A 21238-nucleotide genomic window follows, 5' to 3' on the forward strand; every position below is an offset into this window, starting at 1 on the left:
TAGCTGGGGGTAGGAAAATGGACATAAGGAGGAAGGGTAGATTGGATACTATTCTAATAGGTCATATTGGAGGTATAACGTCTGTGCCAAATTGGGTAAAGAATGTGAATGAGGCCAAACAGCAAAAATTAAGATGTTTGTACACCAATGCGAGGAGCCTAGGTAACAAAAAGGAGGAGCTAGAGCTATTGGTCCAGGAAATGAAACCAGATATTATAGGAATAACAGAAACATGGTGGAATACTAGGCATGACTGGAGTACAGGTATTGAAGGGTATGTGCTGTTTAGGAAAGACAGAAATAAGGGTAAAGGTGGTGGAGTCGCATTGTATATCAAAGATGAGGTAGATTGTAATGAAATAAAAAGTGATGGAATGGAGAAGACAGAGTCCGTTTCAGGAAAAATCACATTGGGGAAGAAAACTATCAGATCCTCCCCTGGGATAGTGCTTGGGGTGTGTTATAGACCACTAGGATCCAATTTGAATATGGATAGAGACCTCTTTAATGTTTTTAATGAAGTAAATACTCATGGAAACTGCGTAATCATGGGAGATTTCAACTTTCCAGATAGAGACTGGAGAACAAGTGCTAGTAACAGTAATAGGGCTCAGATTTTACTAGATGTGATAGCTGATGAATTCCTTCATCAAGTAGTTGCTGAATCAACAAGGGGGGATGCTATTTTAGATTTGGTTTTGGTGAGTAGCGAGGACCTCATAGATGAAATGGTTGTAGGAGACAACCTTGGCTCGAGTGATCATGAGCTAATTCAGTTTAAATTAAATGGAAGGATAAACAAAAATAAATCTGAGACTAGGGTTTTTGATTTCAAAGGGGCTAACTTTAGTAAATTAAGGAAATTCATTAAGGAAGTTGATTGGACTAAAGAAATTATGGATCTTAAAGTGGAGGAGGCCTGGAATTATTTTAAGATAAAGTTGCAGAAGCTGTCAGAAGCCTGTATCCCTAGAAAAGGGAAAAAATTTATAGGCAGGTGTGTTAGACCAAGCTGGATGAGCAAGCATCTCAGAGAGGTGATTAAGAAAAAGCAGAAAGCATATAAGGAGTAGAAAATGGGAGGGATCAGTAAAGAAAGCTACCTTACTGAGGTTAGAGCTTGTAGGGATAAAGTAAGAAAGACTAAAAGTCAGGTAGAGTTGGACCTTGCAAAGGGAATTAAAACCAATAGTAAAAGGTTTTATAGCCATATAAATAGGAAAAAAACAAAAAAAAGAAGAAGTAGGACCGCTAATTACTAAGGATGGAGTGGAGGTTAAGGATAATCTAGGAATGGCCCAATATTTGAACAAATACTTTGCTTCAGTCTTTAATGAGGCTAATGAAGAGCTTAGGGATAATGGTAAGTTAACAGATGGGACTAAGGATAAGGAGGTAGATATTACCCTATCCGAGGTAAAAGCCAAACTTGAACAGCTTAATGGGAGTAAATCGGGGGGCCCAGATAATCTTCATCCAAGAATATTAAAGGAACTGGCACATGAACTTGCAAGTCCATTAGCAAAATTTTGTAATAAATCTCTAAACTCAGGGGTTGTACCATTTGACTGGAGAATTGCTAATATAGTTCCGATTTTTAAGAAACGGAAAAAAAGCGACCTGGGTAACTATAGGCCTGTTAGTTTGACATCTGTAGTATGTAAGATCTTGGAAAAAATTTTGAAGGAGAAAGTAGTTAGAGACATTGAGGCTAATGGCAATTGGGTCAAATTACAACATGGTTTTACAAAAGGTAGATCGTGCCAAACCAACCTGATCTCCTTTTTTGAGAAAGTAACAGATTTTTTAGATAAAGGAAATGCAGTGGATCTAGTCTACCTCAACTTTAGTAAGGCATTTGATACAGTACCACATGGGGAATTATTGGTTAAATTGGAAAAGATAGGGATTAATATGAAAGTTGAGAGGTGTATAAGCAACTGGTTAAAGGGGAGACTTCAGCGGGTCATACTGAAAGGTGAACTGTCAGGTTGGAGGAAGGTTACTAGCGGAGTTCCTCAGGGATCAGTTTTGGGGCCAATTTTATTTAATCTTTTTATTGCTAATCTTGGCACCAAAAGTGGAAGTGTCCTAATAAAATTTGCGGATGACACAAAGTTGGGAGCTATTGCCAATTCAGAAAAAGATCGGGATATCATACAGGAAGATCTGGATGATCTTGTAAATTGGAGTGATAGCAATAGGATGAAATAATAGTGAGAAGTGTAAGGTTATGCATTTGGGGATTAATAACAAGAATTTTAGTTATAAGCTGGGGACACATCAGTTGGAAGTATCGGAGGAGGAGAAGGACCTCGGAGTCCTGGTTGATTATAGAATGACTATGAGCCGCCATTGTGACATGGCCGTGAAAAAGGCTAATACGATTTTGGGATGTATTAGGCGAGGTATTTCCAGTAGGGATAAGGAGGTGTTAGTGCCATTATACAAGGCATTGGTGAGACCCCATTTGGAATACTGTGTGCAGTTCTGGTCTCCCATGTTTAAGAAGGATGAATTCAAACTGGAACAGGTACAAAGAAGGGCCACTAGGATGATCCGAGGAATGGAAAACCTGTCTTATGAAAGGAGACTTAAGGAGCTTGGCTTGTTTACTTTAACCAAAAGAAGGCTGGGGGGGGGGGGGACATGATTGCACTTTTTAAATATATTAGAGGGATAAATACCAGGGAGGGAGAGGAATTATTTAAGTTTAATACCAATGTGGACACAAGAACAAATGGATATAAGCTGGCTAGTAGGAAGTTTAGACTTGAGATTAGACGAAGGTTTCTAACCATTAGAGGAGTGAAGTTCTGGAACGGCCTTCCAAGGGAAGTAGTGGGGGCAAAAGATCTATCTGGTTTCAAGATTAAACTAGATGAGTTTATGAAGGAGATGGTTTGATGAGATAACATGAACTTGGTAACTAATTGACCATTCATTATCAGTGGGAAATAGGTCAATGGAGGGATGATAGGAGTTACTATAGAGAACTTTCTGGGTGTCTGGCTGATGAGTCTTGCCCACATGCTCAGGGTTTAGCTGATCGCCATATCTGGGGTCAGGAAGGAATTTTCCTCCAGGGTAGATTGGCAGAGGCCCTGGAGGTTTTTCGCCTTCCTCTGTAGCATGGGGTACAGATCACAGCTAGAGGATTCTCTGCATCTTGGGGTCTTCAAAGTATTTGAAGGCTTCAATATCTGAGATATAGGTGAGAGGATTATTCTAGGAGGGGTGGGTGAGATTTTGTGGCCTGCACTGTGCAGGGGGTCAGACTAGATGATCATAATGGTCTCTTCTGACCTTAGAGTCTATGAGTCTATAACTCAGACACTCTTCTTGCTGAGGTGATAGCCACCAGGAAGGCTACTTTCATAGAGAGATGAAACAATAAACACTCAGCCATTGGTTCAAAAGGTAGTCCCCTGAGTTTCAGCACCAGGTTCATGTCCCAAACAGGTACTGGTCGACGATAGAACGGATATAACCTAAGTCCTTCCTAAAACAAGTCACCATGGGGTGGCTGAACAGGGAATCATAGAGCTGGAAGAGACCTCAGGAGGTTATCAAGTCCTGCCCCCTGTCCAAGGCAGGACCAATCCCAACTAAATCAACCCAGCCAGGGCTTTGTCAAACCGAGACTTTGAAAACGTATGGGGATAGAGATTCCACCACCTCCCTAGGTAACACATTCCATTGCTTCACTACCCTCATAGTGAAATAGTTTTTCCTAATATCCAACCTAGACCCCCCCTCCCTGTAACTTGAGACCATTGCTTCTTGTTCTGCCATCTGTCACTACTGTGAACAGCCGTTCTCCATCCTATTTGGAACCTCCCTTCAGGAAGTTGAAGGCTGCTATCAAATCCCCCCTCACTCTTCTCTTCTGCAGACTAAATAAACCCGAATCCCTCAGTCTCTCCTCAGAGGACATGTGCTCCAGCCCCCTAATCATTTTGGTTGCCCTTTGCTGGGCCCTCTCCACATCCTTTTTATAGTGGGGGGCCCAGAACTGGACACAATACTCCAGATGTGGCCTCACCAGAGCAGAATAAAGGGGAATAATCACTTCTGCTGGCAATGCTCCTCCTAATGCACCCTAATATGCCATTAGCCTTCTTGGCTACAAGGGCACACTGTTGACTCATATCCAGCTTCTCATCCACTGTAATCCCCAGGTCATTTTCTGCAGAACTGCTACTTAGCCAGTCGGTCCCTAGCCTGTAACAATGCTTGGGATTCTTCCGTCCCAAGTGCAGGACTCTGCACTTGTCCTTGTTGAACCTCATCAGATTTCTTTTGGCCCAATCCTCTAATCTGTCTAGGTCACTCTGGACCCTATCCCTGCCCTCCAGCGTATCTACCTCTCCCCCTAGCTTAGTGTCATCTGGGAGCAACCTGAATAAAAGGCGGATACTGCCACCAACTGAACTTTTATCAAAGCGGATGCTTGGCCCTGCTACTATAGGTGCAACAGGTACTCTAGCACCACCAGAATAGGTGCCCGCCCAGGAGAAACATCCCGCTCCACACAGCAGCGAGTGAACCTTTTCCATTTGGTCAAATATGCTGCCCTGGCAGAGGGCTTTCTGTTGCCCAAGAGGACCTCTTGTACCTGGGCCAAACACTGAAGCGCTAGTGGATTGAACCATCCAGTTTCCATGGTGTGCAGATCCAGGTGTCTGAGACACCCCTTATGTGCTGTTAAGACATCCAGGTGCAGGGGAAAGGCTATCGGGACTGCCACCAACAAGTTGAGTAGGATGGAGCACCAATGTAGGCACAGCTATGCCAGTGCTAACAAAATTAGACAGGCCCTGTCCCTGGGGGTTTTTAGTAGGAGCTAATGTACTAGGAGAATTGAAAGAAACACATACAGGAGGGGAATTTCCCCCAATGGAGAGTGAATTTGTCTCCCATAGAATCCTGATCGTGATTCTAGAATGAGCAAAAAGTCCAAGCACTGTTTGTTCCGTGGAGTGGCAAACAGATCTAGACAGGGAGTTCATATCACATCTTCCCCGACTGTTCATATCACATCTTCCCTGACTGACCACTTTTGGACTATAAATATTTTTCTGAGGGCATCCGCCATTCTGTAGCCCTGGTAGATACTGAGCCTCCAAGTGGATTTTGTGCTTTACACAATAATGCCAGTGTTTCTGCACCTCGCTGCAGACTGGGACTTTCGTGTCCCCCCCTGCTTGTTCATATAAAACATCATGGTCATATTGTCCAAACACACCGACACACACCAGCCCTGCATCTGGGGTCAGAACACCTGGCAAGCCAGTTTGACCATTCTTAGCTCTTTCACATTGATGTGAAGACTCATGTCTGTGGGTGACCATAGTCCTTGGGTCTTCAGGTTGCCTAGGTGGGCTCCCCACCCCAGATCTGAGGCATCGGTCACCAGTGTTAGGTGGGGCTCAATGGGGAAATGGCACCCCTTCTGACAGGTTTAATAGGTCGATCCACCACGCAAGAGACTCTATCACCCCGTAGGGGATGGCCACTAACATATACAGACTGTGGTGTGTGGGTACATAAACTGAGGGGAGCCAGCTCTGAAGGGGTCTTAGGTGTAGACGTGTGTATCTGATCACAAGGCAACATGACGCCATGTGGCCCAAAAGTCTGAGGCACATGCCTGACGTTGTGACCGGGTACTGGGTGAGTGCCTAACAAGTCCCATATGGTCTGGGACCTCGACTCTCGCCACAACAATTTCCCTTGGGTTGAGTCTATTGTTGCCTCTATAAATTCTATTCTCTGCCCCAGACTCAGGACTGATGACTTCTTGTTGAGGAGGATGCCCAGAGTTATGAACAGCTCTAACGCAAGGTCTATGTAAGCGAGAAGCTGGTCTCTGGAAGTTGCTTTTAACAGTCAATCATCTAGATATGGAAAACCTGAACTACCCCTCCCGCCTTGCATAGGTAGGCCGCTGCCACATCCATACATTTGCTAAACACTTGTGGGGCAGAAGAAAGGCCAAATGGTAGCATTGCAAATTGGTAGTGCTCGCCTGCTACTATGAATCTGAGGTAACGCCTGTGACATGGAAGGACATAATGTGGAAATATGCATCCTTCATTTTGAGGGCAGTGAACCAATCTTCCAGATGCAAAAAAGGGATTATAGTGGCCAGAGTGACCATCCTGAACTTTATCTTCCACATATAGCAGTTGACGTTCCTTAGATCCAGGACCGGTCTGAAACTGCCTTTTGCTTTTGGTATAAGGAAACAGCAGGAATAGAAACACTTGCTCCTGACTTCCTGAGGGACCTCTTGTACTGCACCTGCCTCGAGAAATGACTGGACCTCCTGTATTAGGAGATGCTCATGAGAGGGGTCCCTGAAGAGGGACAGGGAAGGGAGATGGTGAGGCAATGGGGATGCAAACTGCAGGGAGTAGTCCACTCCAACCATGTGGAGGACCCAACAGTTTGATGTAATACTAGCCCACACATGGTAGAAGTAGCTTGGCTGAGAACAGATTGAAATGATCAGGTAGGTCTAGTTCTCTGCCCTTGAGTGCACCTTCAGAAGGCTTGTTTGGGGCCTGGAGGAGGCTTGGATGAGTCGCTCCCCAGGTTATTTTGTTGGCATGAGGATCTCCTCCAATTATTGTTCTTATTGTGCCTGTACTGTTGCTCATGGCACTGTCTAGGCATAAATCTCTGCTGCTGAGGCTGAGGGCGGAACATGTGCCTTTGGGATACCAGGGTATGCAACCCTAGAGATCTCCTAGTCACTCAGGTGTCTTTTGAGGAATTGCAGCTTAGAGTCAGTATGTTCTGAAAACAGGCTGATGCCCTTAAAGGGGAGGTCCTGGAACGTGGACTGGACCTCCAGGGGAAGCCCCGAGGTGTCAAGCCACACAGATCAACGCATAGCCACTCCAGTTGAGAGTGTTCTTGCTGCCGAATCTGCTGAGTCCAGGGCTGCTTGTAGGGATGTTCTGGCTATGGTATGAATTTCCTCTGAAAGTGCTCTGAATTCCTGGCGAGCATCATGAGGCAGCAACTCTTTGTATTTATTGAGTGCTTCCCACAATTTATAAGCATAGAGGCTAAGGATCGCCTGCTGACAGGCGATCCTTAGTTGCAGGCCCCCTGCAGAGTAGACCTTCCTGCCGAACAGGTCAGTCTTCTTGGTCTCCTTGGCTTTCGGAGCTGGGGTCTGCTAGCCTTGCCCCTCCCTCTTATTGACTGCTGAGCCCATAACCCAATGAGGGATGAGATGAGAGTATAAGAACTCGTTCCCCTTGGAGGGAACGAAGTATCTCCTCTTGATACCCTTGGGATCTGCAATAGGTTTGTATAGTTCAACTGTATGATTGGCAGAGCCACCTTGGGAGCCCCCTCTTGTGAGAGGATGTCCACCATGGTGTCCTCTGGTTCCTGAATCTCCTCTAAGAGGAGATTCATGTGCTGGACAATCCTGTACAGTAGTTCCTGGTAATGCCCTATGGTTCTCTGACAGGGGACCAGACATGGAGGTGCCCATCACTGTCTCATCTGTAGACAAGGACAAATAAGCGTTTGCAGGCAAGGTGTCCTTAGTTAGCTGCACCCAGAGTTCCTCATCTGACTCCACTTGATGCCCCTGTCTGGGCATCTGGTCCCGGGGCTCAGAGAGTGGGTTGTCCCCTCTCGGTGGGCAGGATTCCATCACTGATGGAGCCCTTGAATGGCATCTATCCGGAGGGGAGCAGGACCTGTGGCTAGCTGGCACCATCAACCTAGGTGCACCCTTAGACTGATAATATATGCCTAGTGTGCCCAGAAAGGCCACTTTGCAGGTAGTGACAACTGTTGCTACCACTGAATCAGCGGGTCCCTTCTGCCGTGACTGGAGCTGCTGTGTTGAGAATGGACCAACACTGCATCCGATTCAGACTCTGATTGAGATGACCATAGTTGTATTGATGATGTTGGTGCTGGCATTGGTGCTGGATGCTGGGACTCTCTTGTGGATCTCAAAAGGTACCGAGAGGGTTTGGAATGGGAGTGGTGTCCAGTGCTCCTGGATCTTGATCTCGACTTGGAGACTGACCTCGGTGCTGACCTAATGCTCAGTGCCAAACCCTCTGTCAGTGCCGGCAGTGGGGAACACTGTGCTGGTGATGGTGGTCCCTCCAAGGAAGATGACCTGTCCCAGTACCGTTCCGTGGACTGTGGTTGATGCAGTATCGCCAACTTCCCTCTCGAACGGTGCAATCCCAGCAGTATGGTGGCTTTTCCTGCACCGTGGACAACTCGGCCTCTGAAATTTCATCAGGTCCTTGGTTGCTTTGAAGGTGTCCAGCGTCAAGGGGGGAGTTTAAGACCTGCACCAGGCTCATGACTCTCAGTGACAGGTTGTGTGCCAGACTGAATGGCGCCAGTCCTGGGGTCGGAGGCAAAGGTACACCTTGGACCTCTTGCTCTGGGGACTTCCTCCTTACTTAGTCCTGTCTCTGCTGGAGCTGATGAGGGATCTGGCCCTGTCCTCCCTCCTGCTTCACAGTGACGATGAGGTGGACCTGTATCTTGGCCCTGAATTCTTCAGTGATGGGAAACCCTGGTGTCCAGGGTCTTTTGCCGCACTCAACTTCTGCTCAGTATCACGTATGGAGGCTGGGGCTGATTTCCCAGTTTGAGGGGGTTTTAGCACTGCTTTCATAAGGAACTCCTGGAGTCTGTACTGCCAGTCATTTCTGGTGCGGTGCTTAAAACTTCTACAGATCTTGCAGTTCTTGGTGTTTACAAATTGTGCATGATTTAAAGCCGGGGGCATTAGGCATGCCCCAACACCCTGAGGGGCTAGAGTTCTTGGGCATTTGCCCTCTTTCCATTTACTCAGAAGACTCTATCATCTTCAGTTTAAGCAACTGAAGAGCTATGCTAGGGAGTAGATACATAGAATCATAAAATTATAGAGCACTCGAACTGGAAGGGACCTCAAGAGGTCATCGAGTCCAGTCCCCTGGTCTCATGACAGGACCTAATACTGTCTAGACAATCCCTGATAGATGTCTATCTAACCTGCTCTTAAATATCTCCAGAGATGGAGATTCCACAACCTCCCTAGGCAACTTATTCCAGTGTTTAACCACCCTGACAGTTAGGAAGTTTTTCCTAATGTCCAACCTAAACCTCTCTTGCTGCAGTTTAAGCCCATTGTTTCTTGTCTTATCCTCAGAGACCAAGGAGAACAATTTTTCTCTGACCACATTGGGTGAGATACGGTATATATGCATTGATATAGTGTTGCCACTCTAGGGGTCTCTGACCCTACGGGAACTGCCAGGGGAAAAGTTCCCAACACTCATGCACGTGGTGAATGAAAACCTGAACTGCACTCGAACTAGAATTGCACTCGAGTGTGAACAAGCACTCAAAGAAGAACAAGGTCAATTTACTGTTGCCAATTTCAAGTGTTCAAAAATCATGAGTCAGATCCCAATAAGTGATATGTTCTTTAAAAAGTAAATGAATCACTTTGTTTTTAAACAGTCTTTGGATTCTTTTCTTTATAAGGGCAGGGGACTGGACTCGATGACCTCTTGAACTCCCTTCCAGGTCTAGTGTTCCATGAATCTTTCATCTTCCAGGGAATGTCTCACACTTAAACTGTGTTATCAAAACTCAATATGTGCACAAAAATATGACCTTCCTGTTTACTGATTAGAGAGGTCTCCCTAGGGACCTATTCCCTACAGTATAAGGAGTTGCCATTCAATCTCTCCATACATGGGATAGTCAGTGGTTACACTCACAATCATACTCCTTGTCCTGTCCCCGCAACTTTTGCCTATACACATTCTCCCCCATTTCTTCTTACATCTGCAAAAAATTGTGCCATGCCTTCTAGCTTCGACTACCCTGCATCTTCAGTCCCATTGATAGGAATGGGAAACAGTGGCCATCATCCTGAAGAACAAAAATTCATGAGCTGAATGCAGACATCAGAAATGCATAAGAAACAACCCCCTTCAACCAACCACACACATATCTGAGGGTATGTCTACACTGCTTTCCTCTTTCCAGAGAGGATTGCAAATGCAGCTGAGTGAAATTGCAAATGAAGTGCGGATTTGAATTTCCTGTGCTTTATTTGCATAATCACATCCGGCCGCTATTTCTAAATACCCTATTTTGAGATAAAAAAAATGCCGTGTAGACATGGTTATTTTGAAAGAAACCCCTTCTTTCGAAGTAACCCTTAGAGTAAGGATTATTTCGAAAGTAGGGGTTTCTTTCAAAATAACCGCATCTACACTGCGTTTTTTATCTCAAAATAGGGTATTTCGAAATAGCAGCCAGACACAATTATGCAAATGAAGCACAGGAAATTCAAATCCACACTTCATTTGCATTCCTCTCTCGAAAGAGGAATGCAGTGTAGACATACCCTGAGAGGAAAGGGCATGCATTGTCCCCTATTGGAGGCAGCAAAATGGTATACTAATCCTTATTTTATGAGTCTATTTTTTGTTGTATGTGTATTTTATCCATTGTATCTTCTCAATTGGTTTAAAAGACATTAAACCATACATTTATGAAATTCAAGTATATTAAAGAGAAATAATTTGAGAAGAGATTGCTATTTTGGGAACTTTGTTTTATATGGTAAAATGAAAATTGAGTCATTGTGTCATTATGTTGCTTACTCAATGCCAGTATTCACAAGGGAAATGCTTGTATCCAAACTTCCAGGGTAGTTTTACTTTTCCACAATTCCTTTTTGAATTTAGTTTTCTTTCCAAGTTAAATAAGGAAGCTGTTTTTCAATACGAAGAGTTTCTAAATGTGAGAAAATTCTTCTTCGTGAGGAACACTACAAAAAGTAAAACTAATTCCATGTGCTTGCACAGACCTAAACAGAAAACTGCTTACACCAAAGTGACACAATAAATTATAAGACTGTGGGTCCCCAATCCAGTAACACTATGAAGACAGTGGCTCAGACAATGGTTTATTTTCTTACATTCTATTAAAAACACTAGTAATAAATTGAAGCAGTGGAAGGATGGTAAGAGGAGAGAAAAGCCATGTTAGGGTTGTGATGATACTATAGCAGATACTATAGCAGATAAATTTCCAGTAATCAACAGATTTTTTTACATTTTAAAATGTTCTATGCTGAACACTACATTCTATATGTTGAAAATAATATGTATTATCCATTTTTTCAACAAAATGTATGGTTTAAGGGTTTTTTCCCCATTTTTATTTGCTTTTTTTGGTAACCCCTACCAACATTTTTATTTCCCAGAAACACACTGTTGTTATCTAACACTATCCCCCACAGGTCCAGGTCCTTCCAGATAAGATAGTGAGAATCCCAGTCAGGTAATGAATTCTAGTCTTTGGGAAGCAAAGTGCTGAAGATGAAACAACTAAATGTCTTATTTTTATTCTTTCCTAACTTCTACTCTGTGCCTAATTACACACATTTTTGTATAATCCTCCTTTCCAAATAAGAGTTTTGAAATGAGCTCCCTTCAGAACTCTACCCACCTAGCAGCTGCTACTGTTTAATGAAAACTGAGTATATCCCTTTCACAAATACATGTCATGCATAGAAACACAGACTGAATCCTGGATTTAAATCCTGAACTCCCAATTAGATGTCAACAAATTTACCATTGTGCCACAAAGCTGACTCCTAAAACTTTTTATGTTAAAAATTACTTCATTTATTCTGATAGAGTGAAATTTGCCATAGCTTGCCTCAATAGTTCAAAACATTTTTTTTAAAAAAACCAGCAGGACTGAAATCTCCTGCAATATAATTTTGCAAAGCATCCTTTATTTAAATGATGCCCCAAAAGATGTTTATTAACTGTGGTCAATAATTGCACAATTAAGAGATAAAGGATTTGCCTTTAACTTATGCTGTGAAATGAGTTGGTGACTCATTCTAGCTTAAATTCCATTAGTCTGTTGTGCTGTATCTTGGCTTTTAATGACTGTCTTGATAGAAAAAAAGATATTCTTAAAAAATCTAAAAACTTAGCAGCAGAAAATAAAAAGAGAACATTCTGGATTGTAGAAGTGATAGAAGCAAAGTTATGTTGCAGAAAAGCTAGTGTATTGCAGTGGTTTTCAACGTGTGATCTGCAAATCCCTGGGGACCACAAACTATGTCTAAGGGGTATCTTTTATTACCATAAAACAGTGGTTTTCAACCTGTGATCTGCAGACACCTGCAGATCCACAAACTATGTCTAAGATTTCCACAGCCCACACCTCCATTCAAAAATTTTTAGGGGTTGGCAAATGAATAAAAGATCAGTGGACTAGTACATTATAAATGGCCAACTTAAGAGAAAGCTTCAGGACCCCTAATCAATAGACTGCACTAGTGACAAACAATTGTGGATACGTAAGGGTATACTGCACCCACAGATACAAAAGCACTGTATCAGAGTCTCATCTTGTACAAATTGGTGTAGCTTCACTGATTTCAGTGATGTTATGCCAATTTATACCAACTGAAAATTTGGCATAATTAGTCTCTAATGTCTATTCAGAGTACCACATATCCACTTGTAACTGATGTTAGAGGGCTTATCTCTTCACTCTCCTACTTTCCTGGTCTTTTTCATGTGAACAGAGAACAGCAATACGTGAAGTCCAGAGATGCAAATAAATGTGATGTTTATTGGGATTAGCTTCCAGCCCAGGATCAGCTGTGTGGTTCTGTCCCTTTGAAGTACTCTCTCTCCCCGCCCCCCTTTGCTACCTCTATCTGATAGAGGCAGCAAGGGGGAAGGGGGGGGGGAGAAATCAACTAGTTGACTCCACTATCTGATAAGCATTGCTTATTGGTTAGTTGACTAGTCCTTAACATCCTTAATCTAAATCCTAACAACAGAGAATACTGGAGATTACGTTACTGAAACTAGAGCTTGCAGGTTCACATTTGTGCTAGGGGTATTTTTTAAAATAGTTTTAAAATTCCAACTAGGAATAGAGGGAGACGAAGACAGTAGAATGCAGTTTTATTTTTGCCCCTCAAAAAGCAGAAACTAGTTTACAGGATAGAGGAGATTGTGAGAACAGAAGAACCACAGAGGCAGAAGCCAGTACATTTGTTAGCAGAATGGGAAGTGGTTCAGACCTTCTCATCAAAAGCAGTTACTAACAACAGGACACAAAGTATTGTCATGGAAGGGATCCGAACATAATAGTCATAGCTCATTTAACATAAGAAATAAGCTACTACTGACAAACATACGTATAAATACAATAATTCAAATATTTCCAAACGGAAAATAGACAAGTATTTGGAGAAAGAAGACTGCCTTATAACTTCTCAATGAACAGACGAGACTAAGAGCTCAAGAAATTTCATAGTTTCCTGCCATTCTAAAAATTCCTACACTTGACAGAGTAAAATTGCTGTCATTTTCTAGGCAGTAAATGTTTTACTGCTGGGAAAGGATTTTTATGTTTGTAACTTCTATTGAAGTGCAGTATGAAGTACTTTTCAAACAAAAATATTGCCACATCTGAGCAACAGACCAACAGGAAGCATAAGACACTTGTTCATCTGTATTTCTGTGACTTTTCTCACTTGGTATTATTTGCAACCATACTTTCATGTCTGGCATCAGATCCAACTATACTTAACATCATACATTTTTTTTACCATGTTGATTACATATGTTTGCCAGTTTTGCTGCCTACATACCACTGATGAAGTTTGCAGATACTCAATGATACGATCCAGAGTTTGACATTTTTGAAGAAAATGTGTTTACTGTAAAGTTTGCTCTTAAGAAGTTTGCTCTTCTTTATCCCTGTGATCCACATGATGTCAAGAGCCATGAATTTTGAATGTGTGCATAGCATTTACATTGTATCTATCACTTTCACACTACACTACACTACTGAGAGTTATGCTAGTCAGAAGCAGTCCCCTTTCTTCTCAGGTGATCGGAGTCTTAGCTAAATAAAACCAAGTTTCTTAAAATGCTTTCATGTGTGATCTTTACTTTCATAATGACTTGACATTTAACTTCTGTTATATATCAACACTTCACAGAAATACTTGATATGTCTGAATGAATTTGAAAGCCTGAAAGTGAAGAAAATAAAAAACCTGTTTTTGAATATCAAAAGTATTTTTACAGGCTGCATGGACCAAATTTTATTTATCAATTAACTTCTACTACAAATGAAATATTTGTGAGTTTAGATATAAGAAAAATACTTACTGGTAAATATCTTTTCTGAGTATAGCTCTGCTAAGAGGGTTGTCAGCCTGGGGAGCCATTGAGACAGACCCAATCTTGAGAATCAAAGTGTCTTCTTTTATTGCCTGATTAGCTTCAACTAAGGAGGGAGAAAACATGCATTTTTTATTTTTTATGAATTGATCTCAAGAATCGCAGAATACTGGATAATACAGAAAAAATTATATAATGCACAATGCAGCAATGTAACCACTGAGTGATAGTGTAATGATTTGCTTCAAGGAAACTGTCAACTCAAAAACCAGACCCCATCTCCTTCAGGCCTTAATCTGACCAAAATGATCTTCACTTGTTTTGGTTGCGCAGGCATTGAAGGGGAAATTTTTAATGGCCACTAAAAACTTTGAGCCAATTATTTTTTACCAAAACCAAAATTGGCATTGGTTTTTACAAAGCCTAAATATTAGACTTAAATTACCTCCTGTCAGTGTTGAATTAACATAATGTTCTTTAAAATGTGTGTGTGTGTGGGGGGGAGGGATGTATATTAAACGTCTTTTAAATATTATTTGAAAGGCTTCGGGTTGCAGATCACTAAGCTAAGTATTGCATTTTCTCCCTTTCTGACTCAAATCCTTTTTAAGATGATAGGTAACAGCCAGCATGGATTTGAAGAGAACAAATCATATCAGATCAATCTGATAGTTTTCTCTGATAGGATAATGAGTCTGGTGGATAGGGGAGAAGCCCTAGTTACACCTAGACTTTAGAAAGGCATTTGACTCGGTCTCATCTGACTTTATCAATAAATTAGGGAAATGCAACCTAGATGGGGTTACTATAAGGTGGGTGCATAATTGGCTGGACAACCATTCCCAGACTGTAGTTATTAAGAGTTCACTATCATGCTGGATGGGCATAACAAGTGGCGTTCCACAGGGGTTTGTTTTGGGATGGGTTCTGTTCAATATCTTCATCAATGATTTAGATGATGACATAGAGAGAACGCTTATTAATTTTGTGCATGATGCTAAACTGCTTTGGAGGATAGGTCAAAATTCAAAATGATCTAGACAAACTAGAGAAATGGTCTGATTAAACTTCATCCTGTTTACCTAAGGACAAATGCAAAGTACTCCACTTCGGAAGGAATAATCAGTTTCACACATACAGAATGGGAAGTGACAGTCTAGGAAGGAGTACAGCAGAAAGGAATCTAGGGGTCATAGTAGACCACAAGCTAAATGAGAGCCAACAGTGTGACACTGTTGCAAAAAAAGCAAACATGATTCTGGGATGCATTAACAAGAGTGTTATGAGCAAGACACAAGAAGTAATTTTTCCACTCTACTCTGCTGATTAGGCCTAATTGGAGTATCATGTTCAGTTCTGGGCACCACATTTCAAGAAAGATATGGAGAAATGGGAGAAGGTCCAGAGAAGATCAAGAATGATTAAAGGACAAGAGAACATGACCTATGAAGGACGACTGAAAGAATTAGGCATGTTTAGTTTGGAAAGGAGAAGACTAAGAGGGGACATGATAGTGGTTTTCAGGTATCTGAAACAGTGTCACAAGAAGGAGGGAGAACAATTGTTTTTGGCCTCTGTGGATAGGACAAGAAACAATGGGCTTAAACTGCAGCAAGTGAAAGTTTAGGTTGGACTTTAAAAAAAACTTCCTGTCAGGGTGGTTAAACACTAGAATAAGTTGCCATGGGAGGTTGTGGAACCTCCATCTCTGGAGATATTTAAGAGCAGGTTGGATAGGCATCTATCAGGGGTTGTCTATGATACTGGGGCCTGCCTGTGAGGGCAGGAGACTGGACTTGATGACCTCTTGAGGTCCCTTCCAATTCAATTGTTCTATTATTCTATACCCAGGATTTTAGAATAGTAAACAAAAGAAGTTTCCAGTATTTGTCACTTTGATCATTTATTACAGTACAATAAATAGAAGGCTATTCATTAGACTCAATATTACACAGCTCACCACACACTTATGCTTTAGAACATGATGTTATCTGTGAGCAACAGTAGGCAAAAAAGTAGCACGTGAGAAAGGTCTCCTGTCCCTTACCCCTTTTTTTTAACAAGAGTTTGGATTTTGGTAAAAGAAACAGAAGTGAGTATTCAATACTATTGGTATGTCCAACACTTGTAGCTTATCTATCACAAAAGTGTACCAAAGAATACTGCAATGTCACATAGTTTAACAAATTAACTCTTTAACATATAAAGAGAGTACTGTTATAATCAATATTTTGATGCCTTGCTGGGTAATGATGATTTATATAATGATTTAGTGATGGCGAGTACATCACTTAACTCATATTCTACTACACATACTCCTCAACTTTTCAGGGGAAAACTATAATGAATAAAACCATGGTTGCCTGTTCGTGTTCTTCCAAAGTTATAACTAATAAAGTATATATTGCACATAATGTATGCACCCTGGGACCAATTTATTATAGCTCTATATGTCAAAGTCTCTCCGATTCATATTTTTTCCATCTACCCCTAGTGCTGCACACCTGTGGCTGATGGATAAAGAATTCACTTGACTAATACATGGGAAAATTACTCTGGCACTTTGGTACCCTTCATATAAACTTTTTAAAAAATGTGTTTCAATTTTTACATGGGCTGTTAGATGCATTAAACTATATTTAATGCTTAAATACATTCCATTATGTTCTTTTGTTAAATTAGATGATGATAAACATAATTCAAAAGTAGAACAGAAGTTACAGAATATAAAGTAAGGTGCACTCCTGCAATGTTTATGTTTTAGGATTCTCTAAACAGTTATTTAAAAAATAATTCTTAAATGTACATTCAATGCAACCGTTACACATCTCCAATAGTTAATTTCTTTGTTTAGCACTCTGCTTGAACTTGGGGATGCTTTTCTGCTTTTACATGTTATGTAAAAAAAACCCTCAAAATAATAAAATAAAACCTTTTTCTACAATTTATGTGAGCTCCAAAATGCAGAGCCATATACATGTACACTATCTTCATAAATGTAAATAATCCTACTGAACTCAGTGGGACTGCTCATAACTGTGAAGCTGTGCCATGTTTTCAGGATCAGGTCCCTAAATAGTAAGTATTTATAATATAGTATAGAACACCAACATTAACCTTTGTAACACCTTTAAATTTCCTGTTATCAAAGAGACTGTTTTTCACAACATTTCTTTCAATGTAATCATGTCCTTAGATGTAGGAGTGAGAAAAAATTATGAGCAAAATGAGGATTGCAACGCTACAGCATGTCATCTTTGGGTATCACCAAGTCCAGTATGATGAGACTTGCTAGAAAACACTTCTGATCTGGTCATGCCACTGAAATAATCATCATAGACACACTTAGAACACTTTGTGCTGAGGAAAAGAAAAGTTGCATTGAATTTTTAAAAAGAAAATGGGTATCAGTGATTACATTGGCCTGTGACTAATAGATGTTCTAACTGATGGCAAAGGAAAGATAAAATATATTTTAATAGTTAACTTATGAAACATTTAGGCTGTGTCTAGACTACATCCCCTCTTTCGACAGAGGGATGTAAATTAGACACTTCGAAATTGCAAATGAAGCGGGGATTTAAATATCCCGCACTTCATTTGCATAATTGCGTCATGGCGCTCTTTCGAAAAAGCGCCATTTCGAAAGTAAAACTGTGGTCTAGACATGGCTCTGTAGAAAATGGCAGGGTATTTCAAAAAAATCCTGATGCGATTATGCACATGAAGCGTGTGTTATTTAAATCCCCGCTTCATTTGCTATTTCAAAGTGTTTATTTACATCCCTCTGTCAAAAGAGGGATGTAGTCTAGATACAGCCTTTAGAGAAAATGTGCCCAAAATAGTACCATTTATCATACAAGTCGTCATACTGAAATAGCAACTTTTTTGTTTGTTATACTGAAATTACCTGAAAGTAATATCTGAACACCACTTGCAGATGCACTATAAAGTACAGAGGCTTTCAAAATAAGTTAAAATCCTATTATTTAAAGGGCTACTGTTAATTAAAAGAACCCAAACACCTGGTCATGTTCAAGCCTTGGCCTTTGTTAGACTTTATGGGCAAAGAGACCTCAATGTCCTCATTCAGATATAACTGAGTTTAGAAAGTGTTGAGGTGAAAGAAGAAAGATAGAAAGGGTCAGGTACTGACCTTCACATTTTCATTTAATTCCAAAACTACTAGGTTGGGGGTTAGCTATGATTTTATTTCAATAAAGTTTTAACCTTTTCAGCCACTTTTTATACATGAATAAGTGTTTACCATCTCCATTCAAGCTTCCTCACAGCAGTTCACTATTTGTAATTACTTGAAAATTTGAATAGCACAGGGTCAGTCTTTCTTTCTTTCAGACGGCTAGTGCACTTTTATAAATGTAATTTTAATTAGGTGCAAAGCTACAGATATTGCAATAACATATTCTTTAAAAAAAATCCATAGCCAAGACACCCTTCCTAGCAGAATGATCACTATTCTTTGCCAACAAACTCACTCTAATTTTATCTGGCTGTATTTCTGCCATACCCAGTTGGAAAATGGTAGAGGATGTTGACAAAAAAATAATCTAAATAATCTAATAGTGCATCTAAATAAACTCTCTCTGTCTGTACCTCTTGTTAGGTTATGAGAAAATATAAATTCTACCATCATGGGTTTATATTGTGTATTATTGCAGATAATGGTAACAAACCATACCTATATGACTTACATTAATCATATCATTATATCAGTAATACAGTTTATTCCTTTCTCAGAAGGCTGATGGTGGAGGTAGAGTACTTGTATAGTCTCTAGCTGCCCTCATGTGTACTTCTAACATTCATGTCTTTCTATGTAAATGTAAGAACTACAAGCATATTTTTTGTAAGAGACAACACGGGTAACTGTGTATTTTAAATATGTTAAAAATTTTATATCCATAGCTTATGGAAATTCCCTCCTGTATGGAAATTTATGCATTGAGCCTCAAGATACATAATCAAGGCTAAAAATGTTTGTGGTGGGCCTCAAACTACTTAACACAGAGACTTAGAATAGAGGTTTAACTGAGCATAGGGTTTTTATACTTTCCATCTTCCTAAATACCCATCCATCTCCCTAGTGTTAATGCACAGTGGCAGGATGCACACAGATAGTCAGTCTACAATTGGCAAGTCCAAGGATAGATTCACACTCTAGTTTGCCACAAACAGAATGTCCATGTTGATGAGCCCCAAGGATTTTCAATGATTCCCAGCCATAGGATGTAAGATCCTGTTCCTGCAAATGGATCCACCTGATCTAGGTGGATTCTTATACCAATGGGTCAAAGTGGGTCAGTTCTGGCACAAGAGTCAACTCTTGTAGATCTAATTGTAGACTCAGGGCTTAAGTTCTCTCCATGCAACTCCTGACCATCTCCATCATATTCATAGCCCAAATGCTATGACCTCCAAAGTAAGTATTTCTACAAGTTGTAAGAAATCTAGTGTGTACCATATTAATTACATTCTCCATCTCTGTGTCTTACACAATGAGAACCCCAGGGACATTTCTAAATATACCATTGTCACAAGGAGCTGTGCAATAATTGAAATAGAACCCTTTGGTCATAAGGACTAGATTTCCCTAGAATTCACCTGTCTAGAATGCAAAGAAAGTTGTTCAAGAGATCTGTTTCATCTTTGGAGTTTAACCTTCACTAAAGAACCTGGAAGGAAATAAACGTGTCACATAATACATATATTCATACACTACCTCCTGTATCATGTTGCATTTCCTCAGTTTTGGGAAAGAAGACTCTCATTACACCTGTGTTGATATAAATCAGAGGCAAGTTCCGAGATGTTAGAGTATGAGTCCTCATGGGTTGGCCAGGTGATTTGCTTTTCTCTTTTTGATTCTTTGGCAGACTTGCTTGAAATATACTTGCAATTGCATTAAGCAAAGGAAAACATAGGACAACATCAAATGCCTGAGCAGAAAGAAGGATCTCATGAAGAAAATGAGGAGAACCATCATTAAGACCTTCAGATAGCTTATAGAAAGTTCTTCGTTCATTTCTTGATATCAACTTGTGCCGGACATTTTTTGTCACAGCCTTTGTATAAGTGAGAGAGAGAAATCCATGTTGTTGGTGTGACCCTTCTAAAAGTTTTGCAGTTGTCTGTTTCAGGAAAAAGAAACAAAAATGAACACTGCTGTAAAGAGAACAGGTTAAATATCTTAAACAGAAAGGAACTGCCATTTTTTAAGATAATCTTTTAAGTTATTTGGAGGGATATGTGGGGACTTCTTACTTTCTCCAAACAATAGAAGAAAAAAGTTTATTTAAATCTTTAGAAGGGCCATCTATTTCACAGTCTGACTACACATTATCACAGTACAACCTAAAGTAAACAGGAACTGCTGAATATTTTAGCAACACTAAATCATTGTGGGGGTTTTTTTCTGTTCATTTATGCTGGGCATAAACCACTCAGAACACAGGCTGGTAGCTTAATATCCCTCAAATATTACTACGCAAAATATTTCTTGAATGTCAGAAAGTCAAAATTGACCAAAATATTATCGAAAATTGTGCATAATGAGAACTATCTACGTTCCATTACCCCCTCTTCATTTTATTTCCATTAATTCCCTCTGTGAGTTGTACCTAACCTGCACTCTATACCAGTGATGTAAAGGTAACTTTGTACTTCAAGTTTCTCCTGCAGAACACCTGTAATACTAACGGCTACACACTATACCCTAAATAATTCATATCAATACATTAAAAAAACCTTTCAAAATGTATTACTGCAAGATTTCTTTACACAGAGAGAAAGATTTCGAAAGGCATATTTGGAAGTTAAATGTATAACTCCCATTGGCTGTCAGAGTGCATTGGTCCTGACCTCTGCACCTCTTAAAAATCACCTTCAGTACAGTAATTCCTCATTTAACACATGCCTGCTTAACACGTTTTTGCAATAACATGATTTCTTTTTTAGGGAACGTTTTTTGAATTACACGACCGTCCCCG

At 40.5% G+C, this 21238-nt stretch overlaps 1 protein-coding gene across 6 annotated transcripts in view; it reads right to left on the bottom strand.

The window, feature by feature from the left end:
- The window catches only part of VPS13B (vacuolar protein sorting 13 homolog B), a 1005617-nt gene that overhangs the window by 362172 nt on the left and 622207 nt on the right, over positions 1-21238 (bottom strand). For all 6 annotated transcript variants that reach the window (XM_075920304.2, XM_075920302.2, XM_075920305.2 and 3 more), the window contains 2 exons: positions 19972-20380; positions 14220-14337 (listed from right to left, as the gene is read on the bottom strand). In XM_075920304.2, the coding sequence (XP_075776419.2) occupies positions 14220-14337; positions 19972-20380 (527 nt within the window). The remainder of the gene's footprint in view (positions 1-14219; positions 14338-19971; positions 20381-21238) is intronic.

The sequence above is a fragment of the Pelodiscus sinensis genome, chromosome 2, assembly GCF_052426305.1.
Source record: "Pelodiscus sinensis isolate ZL-2025 chromosome 2, ASM5242630v1, whole genome shotgun sequence".
In the NCBI taxonomy this organism is placed as follows: Eukaryota; Metazoa; Chordata; order Testudines; family Trionychidae; genus Pelodiscus; species Pelodiscus sinensis.